The following is a 10,486-nucleotide window of genomic DNA, read 5'->3' on the forward strand; positions in this document are numbered from 1 at the left end:
ATCGCTGCTTGCAGCTTTAATTTGTTATTAGTGTTCAAGAGGATTGTGTGATGTCATTGTGATGGTAGAGCTTTCAGCATGATCACATGGTGCAAACTGTTTCTAATGGCCCAAAAAATATATATTGAATAGCCTGCAAGCTCTCCCACACATAACTAGGGGGATCAAATTAGTTGAATGCAATGTGACCCATCATCTTTTGCTCAGTAAATTTTAATGAAACATCATGTCAGCGCACAGAAATGGTGTCGTTTCCTCTTCATACGCTAAAAGGAAACACATTCTTGGCTGCTGCTGGTATTGAACTGATGCCAGGGGGGTATTACAGAAAGCAGGTTATGCGACATACCTGGGTATGTTTAAAAGAAAGTAAGCAGATAACATCAACTTTCGGTTCCAAAAATGGAGGTAACTTTCAGGTTATGTAAGTAGTCAAAGCAGCTTACTTGCTCCAGAGCAGCTCATGATCCAGGGTTAGTTTACTTCAGAGATGTATAATATATATTAGGGCTGGGACTACATTGATGCATTCTGATATTTTCTGTATGTATCGTAATTCTCTCTCGAATCGATTCTGAGCTTAGTTTTCAACAGCAGATGGCACTGTGTGCTTTAGAAACAGCCATACTCTGCTTCCTTCCAATTCCTCACACACACCACTTGAAGCTTCTATAAAATAATCATTCATAAAGTTCGCAAAGGTTGAAGCGAATTCCAAGGGTTCTTGCTGTGGGCTGTTAAATTAATCTCATGTCATAAAAGCATTCTGAGGTGCAAATACATTGTCAGACTCAGCCGAATGCACGAGCGCTCTTCTTCATGAGCATTTGAGCATGCGCTTAAAAAATAGCATCGAGCGCCATTATACATACATATATATATATATATATACGTAGCGAGAGAGAGAGAGAGTTGTATCGATATATATTAATTATAAAGCACTATTATAACAAGGTAATTTTTAAATATGTATTTAATTCTAATATATTATTTTTTTTATTGTCATCTTACACATAATTGATCTGCATTCAGAGTGGTAAATACAACATAATGCAGAAGAGGCAGACAAAAGTTTGGAGACAAACATAAATTATATCTATAAAACTTTTTTTTACAAAACAAAAAATTCAGTTTTTCATGTAAAAGTGTGAGTGGATATTGAAGAAAAGCAGCACATGCCAGAACTACACATATTTTTCACTTTACTATTAGATATTCTAACATTTGCAAAACAGACATAATACAGAATGACTAGAAATGTCCAATCTTTTGGCAAATGCATATAAATATGTGACTATATAGATTTTTACATTTGTTTAGTCATTATTGCCTCAAATGTGGGATGGAATTTAATCATCTTTTGCCCACAGTGTGTTTTTGTTCAGCTTTAAATCTGTATTAGTCAGCAAAACAGCAAATCACTGATTAACTATTCACTGTTTGAGGGTCAGAAGCTCCTCCAGCCGAACGGAGCTGCAGAAACTCTGATCCTGATGGAGAAACAGTCCGTTTCTGAAGACTCGACGCTTCAATGCAGGAGCAGAAGCGATGCAGGCCGACCCATGTGCTCCGTTCCTCCACATCAGCAGATGAACGAATGTGTGTCGATACGGTACGATCATGCATCTTCTGTCTTTAATCAGCATGCTCTACAGAATAATGTGAAATGCATGATCATTGTTTTAAAGTCATGAATGATGCATGATGTCGCTTTGAGTGTTATGAATCCAATTTCAATTTTAAATATTCATATGTCCTATAATTGTGAAATGTCATGTTGGAACGGAGCTCAGAGTTTGTTGACTTTATGTGAGCAGAAGGACTTTGTCTTGAGTCTGTATTGACAAACACTAAACATGATGGTGAACTGCCAGTCAGTGACAACAGATTCTCACAAATAAAGCTTCTTTTATTTTTACCTTGAACATCCATGGAACATTTCCACTGAACAAAAAGTTCTTTACAGTGGAAAAAAGCTTTTCAATCTTGCACGGACATCCTTAACATTTAGAAGACCGATATATATTTTTATATATAAAGACCCAAATTAATACTATGAAATATTAATATTATAAATGTGTAAACTATGTAGTTTAGTTAGATGTATTTATTCATTTATTTATTTTTATCAATTTATTTTAATCACATTTTATCAATTTATTTTAAAACATCCCGCTGGGTTAAAACAACCCAAATGCTGGGTTAAAACAACTCAATCGCTGGGTTAAAACAACCCAATCGCTGGGTTAAAACAACTCAATCGCTGGGTTAAAACAACCCAATCGCTGGGTTAAAACATCCCAATCGCTGGGTTAAAACATCACAACCGCTGGGTTAAAACAACACAATCGCTGGGTTAAAACAACTCAATCGCTGGGTTAAAACAACACAACCGCTGGGTTAAAACAACCCAATCGCTGGGTTAAAACAACTCAATTGCTGGGTTAAAACAACACAACCGCTGGGTTAAAACAACTCAATCGCTGGATTAAAACAACACAACCGCTGGGTTAAAACAACCCAATCGCTGGGTTAAAACAACACAACCGCTGGGTTAAAACAACCCAATCGCTGGGTTAAAACAACTCAATCGCTGGATTAAAACAACACAACCGCTGGGTTAAAACAACTCAATTGCTGGGTTAAAACAACACAACCGCTGGGTTAAAACAACCCAATCGCTGGGTTAAAACAACTCAATCGCTGGGTTAAAACAACACAACCGCTGGGTTAAAACAACCCAATCGCTGGGTTAAAACAACTCAATCGCTGGGTTAAAACAACACAATCGTTGGGTTAAACAACACAATCGCTGGGTTAAACAACCCAATCGCTGGGTTAAAACAACACAATCGTTGGGTTAAACAACACAATCGCTGGGTTAAACAACCCAATCGCTGGGTTAAAACAACACAATCGCTGGGTTAAAACAACCCAATCGCTGGGTTAAAACAACTCAATCGCTGGGTTAAAACAACACAATCGTTGGGTTAAACAACACAATCGCTGGGTTAAAACAACACAATCGCTGGGTTAAAACAACCCAATCGCTGGGTTAAAACAACACAATCGCTGGGTTTGTCCATTTTTTTAACCCAACTTGGGTTGTTTAACCCAGCATTTTTAGAGTGTAACATGTTCCTGAATGAAACACCTTCATCATTCAGAAGAACTGAGCTTTACTCCATGAGATTGAGTTTTCCTGAAAGACTCTTATTTCAGTAACACTAAACCACAGGCTGAATGTTCTAGCGTAACTGAAGAGACGGGTCGGGTTAAATAACGCGTGACGTAACTGCAGCGGACACGACTAGAGCAGGTGTACCACAGAACGGGTGTTTCTCTAGTAAAACATTCTGGATAAATTACCCAGTCCTCAAGAAATGGTAGCAAGTGCTATAATGAGAGTTTTCTAGAAGATGTGAAGGATCATCAGAGGATCTGAACTGTTTAAGGTAACATGAGATGTTTCTCAGATCTGTTGTGCTGGTGTTTACCTGGTTATTTACTTCCCCTGCCATAAACTCATGTTTGACAAAATGCATTCATGCTTCTGTATGAACATGTTTTCACAGTCAGTATGCTGAAAACGGAGACGAGGAGGAAGGAAACAAAATGACGAGGCCTGACGCTTTCATCTCGCTGGACGCTGAAGCTGACGTCTCTGCAAGAAGAAGAAAACCAACCCTCGTTAGGTAAGAGATGCTCTTCCTCACTGTTTCTGTCTTGTTTTCCAGCACAAATATCTAAACATTCTTAAATCAAGATACATTTACTGGAGAAGAGAAACGACTGAAGATATTAAGACTGAAAAATGAATCAAAATGAAGTGAGTTTGTGCTTAAAACAAGAACAAATATCTGCTAATGGAGGCAGAAAAATAAACTGAATTCAAAGAGAAAACAACATTATTTTTCTGACTCCACTGGCAGATAATATCTTCAATCATTTCTCTTCTTCAGTAAATGTATCTTGATTTAAGAATGTTTAGATATTTGTGCTGGAAAACAAGACAGAAACACTGAGGAAGAACATCATTTTTTGCAGTGTTGATATAGTTTAAATCACGTTCACACAGCAGCTTCACTCCATTGTGTCTGTGCTCCTCTTGATTCAGATCCAAAACATTTGATCCTTCACTTCTTCTGCAAGTCCAGAGTGACTCCGAATCAAAGTGTGAACGCAGGAAACCGCAGTCCTATCAGGTGCGTCTGTTGCTTCCAGTGTTTCTCCTCCTGTGAGGGATGTTGAACACAGATTTTATTTACAATCTTAATTGTGATTTTTATTCCACTGTTATAGACAAAAAAGGTTCTATATGGAACCTTAAGGGCGCTTCATATATAGAACCTTTCAGGGGTTCCATTTTATGAATTAAGCAGCTCGTAAACATACTTTATCACTAGAAAAAAATCTTGTTAAACATGAACATATTATGCGACATTTCTCCTTATATAGAAGTGTTCTTTAAAATGGAGTCCTGAACCCTAGATTTCCATATATAACCCACTGAATCTTTAGAACACATTGACTGAATATCCATCATGTTGTGTTTCAGTCTCTGCGCACTAATTCCCAGTACCACAAAGTTTTTAAAGACATAAGTGAAGATGAGCATCTGAGGCAGAGTACGTATTCTCAGTTTGATGTTTGTCAATGATTATTTCACTTTTAATGAGCACACTTTGATTTGTATATTCCTGCGTCCGTGTGACAGGTTACACCTGCGCCCTGCAGAAGGACATACTGTACCAGGGGAGGCTGTTTGTGTCCGACAACTGGATTTGTTTCCATTCAAAAGTGTTTGGAAAAGACACTAAGGTAAAATTAGAACCTACAAGTTTGGGCTCTGTAAGATATTTAATGTTTTTGAAAGAGTCTCTTCTGCTCACCAAGGCTGCATTTATTTGATCAAAAGTACAGTAAAAATTTGATCAATGTAAAACAGCTGTTTCCTATGTGAAAATATAGTAAAATGTAATTTATTCCTGTGATCAAAGCTGAATTTCTTCAGTGTTTATTTTTCTTTCAGATTGCGATACCAGTGTCTTTAGTGACTGTCATCAAGAAAACAAAGACGGCCATCTTGGTGCCAAACGCACTGGTGATTTCTACAGCACACGAGCGGGTAAAAGTCGTTCGGTTTTCATGTGAATCGGCGTGTGATTGTGTCTGTTTTACTAATCATAGTTATTGTGATTTTTACAGCATGTGTTTGTTTCGTTTCTGTCTCGAGACACAACTTTCAAAGTTTTGATGTCCGTGTGCCCTCATCTGGTTGTAAGTTCTTCAGTCACACACATTTATTTCAGTTCAGCTGAGTCGTATAGTTTCTGATGAATGAATGTGTCCCGACTGCAGGAGAAGAGTCCTGGAAACAGTCAGAAGATTCTGAGAGCTCATCCGGCGTCTCTGCCCACGGTAAGACCGTTTCAGCTCATCCCGTCATCGATCAGTTTTCCTGCGATATATTCAGATACATTCATGATGTCCGTGCACAGGATTTCCCTGTTGATCTGTCCGATCTGGACACTCCGGTCAGACCGACAGCTCAGCATGTGGACGACAGCAGCAGCTCCGACTGTCCAGAGTCGCCGACCTTCGTGAAAACGCCGAGTGTGTATTTCAGTGAAGTTCTGACGTCTGCTGTTAGCGGCTCTTTATTCACATCCCCTGGTGAAAAAGAACTGCATGTTGTTTACACTTAAATTAAAATGTATTTAGGGGTTCAAGTGCTGAAACTCTATTGTAATTGTTACATTTTCCAAGGATCAGCATTCTCCCTTAAAAGTAATCGGGCAGATTAAACCGTAAGTCGTAGAGACTCGAAACTTTGAGGGCTGGTAGTACTCACACCATCTACGACGTCACCAAGGGCCGCCCCGATCGGCCTGACGGGGGCGCTACAGCGGTCAAAAGTATGAAATCGCCCATAACTCCTGAACCATTAGGCGTACGCTCAAGTGTCGTTGGAATCCTTGGCTCAAGACAAACAAAATGGATGCCTCGGATTCGCTCGTCATTCAGGGTGAAATTTTCGGATATTTTGGATTTTTTGAAAAACCTACTTTTGTGAACTAGCCTTAGGATTTTGACCCGACCGTAACCAAACCAGTGCAGCGAGATTCTCCAGAGTCTGATTGTCAATAGTTATCAAAAAAAGATGAAATTTCGATTCACGGTCTCTAAGGGGCGCCAAAACGTTAGAAGTGGGCGGAGCCACTTTTACTAAAATGGCTATAACTGGTGAACGGAATGAAATATTTTCACCAAACTTGGCACACTTATGTAAGAGCTCATTCTGTGGTCGCGTGAAAAAGGACAGGGCGACTGGCCACTTGGTGGTGTTATAACGGGGAAAAAACATGAAAATGGCTATAACTACTTCACCGTTAGTCCAATTGACTTGGAAATTGGCATGCAGTGTCTTCATCTGAGGAGCCATGAGTGTCTATAAGGACATTGATGCATCTCAAAAAACATGTCCGCCATCGGCCAATGAATTTTGAGCAGCTATCAGACAAGGTTAACGGAGGCCGATCGGAACAAAATTCGCTGGGTCTGTTTGACTGTTTGAGAAATTTGAAAGAAATCGGCCACCGGGGGTGCATTTGTCTTGAACGTAAAGGATCATGTATCACGCCCACAACATTCACCCACGACTTTGCCTCTAGGACCGCCTCTGTCCACCGAATCGTTCGTTAAATATTGGAGATTATTTAAACAAACAAAAAAAAAAACTTTGCCAAACTAGTCCTAGGTTTTTGGCTCAACCTCGATAACTGTTAAAAAGCTTTAAAAACCATACATTTCCTATGGTAAATTGCCTGTATTTACTGTAAATGGTCTTTTCCATCTATGATCGAGATGGTTACAGGCTTGTTAAATAAAACATAATATCTTTTTGCACAAGGCTTTAAAGTGCTTGAACCCCGATAATTGCTGCTCGCAGCCATATTTAAATGTATATTCAGTGCAGTTCGTTGGACTTCAGTACATCTTGTCATTTCATAATTACTTCTATTGACGTTGAAATATGGTAAATGTACTGCAAAAAATGACCTTCTTCCTCAGTATTTCACTACTTTTAGTATGTTAGTCAACACATCAAAATAAGTGCACTTATTTGAAGCATGTTTTAAAAAATTAAAACATGATGATTTAAAATGTACTTTACAGTAAAACTTTATAAACTTTAGTTAAATTTGACATTATTACAAAGTGCAATTTTTAAAAGTGTGTTAGGAAACAAAAACTCTTTAAGTTGCCTTCATTAATAATACAGTATCTCCAAGTGTGGTTTTTAAATAATATACTTTTAAGATTTGAAGTATACTAGATACAATTAGGTGCACTTAGTTGTACACTTAAATGCACAATTAAAAAGTGAATTTTTTTGTCTCCATGTGATTCTTCCACAGAATTTCCGAAACGATCCCAAGCTTTTATTGAAGCGACTAAACAAGACGGTGAACTGGATTCTCATCCGCAACCAGAAATCCAGGCTACAACAAACTTACCGTACACTGGTAAAATACACACACACACACACACACACACACACACAGATCTGGAGTCTCTCAGTGATTTCTGCCGTGTGTTTCAGGAGCTTCAGGATCAGCGGAGGTGGAGTTCATGAAAACCCTGAGGCCGGTGTCTCTCTCTCTGAACGCTCTGGTGTTGATCTATCTGTCTCTGTGAGTCTGATCATCATCTCAGCATGTTTATTCATCACTCCAGACTGATCTCTGAGCTTCATTTGCTCTCGATCTCTCAGGGTTTGTGTCCTGCTGTTGTCCTCCTGTTACATGGCCTTCAAGATTGTGTCTCTGGAGGAACGTCTGATGTCTCTTGTGTCACTGGAGTTTCCCCATAAAAGGTAAAGATGATAATTATTTAATGGCTTTCATCATTGATTATATTGTATTATTTAAGTTATTTGGTCAATCCCCAGCTAACAGGGAACGTTCAAAGTTATCTGGTCTTTAATAACGTTCTCAAAACATCAGCACAAAAACATTATTTATACATCGTTCATGGAACGTTTTAGTTGGACGTTCGTCTAATGTTTTTTAAATGTTACTACTTGTTTCAGAACTTTCAGAGAACATTCAAAAGTAACGTTCCCATAACATTTGAAGAATGATCCGATTTTTCCATCAAAACCTCATATCAAGTCTTTGAATAAATTCTAATATTTCATGCTTCATGTAATCTGTTTGTCTTGCGGTCTGTGTATATTAGATGTAACATGGCTAAACGCTGTACGTGTGTTTATGATTCCAGAGATGAATATCTGTACGCTAGAGACGCAGCTGAGATCTACTCGGTTCTTTCTGCAAGTCTTCTGAAGCTGGAAAAGGTTAGTCTACAAGAACAGACCCGACCGACTCAGATCTGGATCAAACATTTGTTATAACTCATCTGTTTGTACCAGAAAGCGGGTGTTTTTCAGGGCTTAAACGGAATTTGTTTTAACACAGTGTCCTAACCAGATTCCAGAGACAAACAATTTGTCTGTCCACACCAGACGCGACGCGACTTTGAGACGCGATAAAGTCAATCAAAAATCACAGCCAATCAGAAGAGCGCGTGGGCGGGCTCTCTCGGCAAGCTCTCGGCACTAAGTAGGCTATATAATCAAATTCATGATTATTACACCATTTTAACATTATTAATGTTAAAACAATCTTTGTCATCGAATACACTTGTCTGTTCACAATGAGTTGACAGTTTGAACGTTATTGCTTCCTTTTATTTATTTTGAAGATCTGAGGTGAATTGTCCGTTGTTGCTTTCAGTACGGCTATAAAAGACACACAAAGTGATGTTCAAACTCACATTAGACACTTTTAACATTAAATAAAGCACATAAACATTACCTGTGATTATCATTGCCATACTTTGTGTTGTTGTTCCAGTCACAGAAAAATAGAAACCGTTACTAAGGGTACACAACAACGATGTACTAAAAACATAAAAGTTTTTTCTTTGTAGGGGTGACAACGTTATCAAAATTATCCCCGTTCACACAGATCCGCGAAAATGACTAAAAACGCTGTATTATGCATGCCAGACAAGTAGTTGGCAATGTCACTTTGTAAAGAAAGACTACGCGTCTGCGCATGCGCATACGGAAAGTTTTCCGTTTGTGTAAAAAGAATCGTCGCGTCACCATCACGGCTGGTTAGGACAAACAAAAACTCTTTCATACCTTTTATCGTGTGTCGCGGCGTCACATCTAGTTAGGACACGGTGTAAGTGTTGTGAAGACAATAGGCTATTATAAAATTTTAAATGCCAGCTAACAAAAATATTTCTTTGTCACTCGATCATTAAGGAACCACTCCATTTTATCATTTCGCAAACTTATCTGAATGAACGTTCTATCAATGTTACTGGAAGAATGTTTGTTCACAACTTTGAGAGAACCTTGCCACAACGTTCCCTGTTAGCTGGGCTCATTTCACAGTGATTATGATCATGAGTGATTATTGATTATGAACTCTTCTGAACAACACAATCATGCTTTTCCAGATTCACAGAAACCTGCAGAGACTGATGGAGAGCGTGACTGACGTCTGACGGACGGAAGTGGAAAACCATGTCATGATTTCAACGTGTTTCTTGTTTAAGAACTGTGAAAAAAAAAAACATAAGTAGAACTAGTTGCCTTTTATGCAAACATTAGAATAACTGATCTCAGTAATGAAGTTAAACATAAAATAAACATCAGCTGAGCCAGTGTTTTCTCACTCATTTGACTGAGAAAAAGAGTATAAGATAAAACTATATGAATATTTTATACTTTGTATGAATAGACTGTACAGTAACCCAGCTAACAAAAACATGTTCTAAGAACGTTTTGATAACGTTCCCACAAAAACTGTTCTCTGAACGTTCAAATGTCCAGTTTTTAAAATGTTTTAAAAAAGTTTTTTCTTGGTTATGCAAACGTTAGAGAAAACATTAAGGGAATTGCTGGGTTAAAACATCCCATTCGCTGAGTTTGTCCATTTTCAACCCAACTTGGGTTGTTTTTAACCCAGCATTTTTATAATTCTTCAAACATTATGGAAAAGTTACTTTTGAATGTTCTCTGAAACAAGTAGTAACATTAAAAAAAAACGTTAGATGAACGATGTACATTAGTGGCCAAAAGTGACGTTTACATTATTTAAGACCAGATAAATGGTTTTATATAAAACGATAAATAACGAACGATCAACTGGAAGAACATTTGTTCATAACCTTGCCAGAACGTTCAGAGAACGTTCCCTGTTAGCTGGGAATTCACTTGCTGAATCTCATTACGTCTGTAAGTAAGATATGAATGAAAGACTGTGTATTATTGTCAGTTGAAGTGAATAAAGTTTGTTTTGATGCTTGTGATTTAGATGACGCACGACTCGACAACATTTGAACAACCTGCAGACTTTCACAGAGAAACAAAAACCCTGTTGCTTTTATTTATGTGAAACTAATA

At 38.1% G+C, this 10,486-nt stretch overlaps 1 protein-coding gene across 2 annotated transcripts; it reads left to right on the top strand.

The window, feature by feature from the left end:
- The first annotated feature begins 1,421 nt into the window (after positions 1-1,421).
- Positions 1,422-10,401, top strand: LOC127517381 (GRAM domain-containing protein 2B). Of its 2 annotated transcripts, none has more exons than XM_051902928.1 (14): positions 1,422-1,612; positions 3,576-3,695; positions 4,118-4,205; positions 4,559-4,628; positions 4,718-4,821; positions 5,033-5,128; positions 5,209-5,280; positions 5,362-5,421; positions 5,502-5,676; positions 7,422-7,529; positions 7,607-7,697; positions 7,778-7,879; positions 8,287-8,362; positions 9,538-10,401. In XM_051902928.1, exons 1-14 carry the CDS (start codon positions 1,494-1,496, stop codon positions 9,583-9,585), a joined length of 1,329 nt encoding a protein of 442 aa, XP_051758888.1. In that variant the 5' UTR covers positions 1,422-1,493; the 3' UTR covers positions 9,586-10,401. The 2 variants fall into 2 exon arrangements, with proteins under 2 accessions (XP_051758888.1, XP_051758889.1); XM_051902929.1 differs by having other exon boundaries at positions 1,425-1,612; positions 5,502-5,616.
- The last annotated feature ends 85 nt before the right edge of the window (positions 10,402-10,486 follow it).

The sequence above is a fragment of the Ctenopharyngodon idella genome, chromosome 8, assembly GCF_019924925.1.
Source record: "Ctenopharyngodon idella isolate HZGC_01 chromosome 8, HZGC01, whole genome shotgun sequence".
NCBI lineage: Eukaryota > Metazoa > Chordata > Actinopteri > Cypriniformes > Xenocyprididae > Ctenopharyngodon > Ctenopharyngodon idella.

Excerpts from the sequence above, each read along its gene's own strand:
- LOC127517381 (XM_051902928.1), top strand. The coding sequence starts at position 1,494 with ATGGAGAAACAGTCCGTTTCTGAAGACTCGACGCTTCAATGCAGGAGC. Across the intron at positions 5,129-5,208 it reads TTTCTACAGCACACGAGCGG|CATGTGTTTGTTTCGTTTCT; the intron begins GTAAAAGTCGTT and ends TGATTTTTACAG. Across the intron at positions 5,422-5,501 it reads ATCCGGCGTCTCTGCCCACG|GATTTCCCTGTTGATCTGTC; the intron begins GTAAGACCGTTT and ends GTCCGTGCACAG.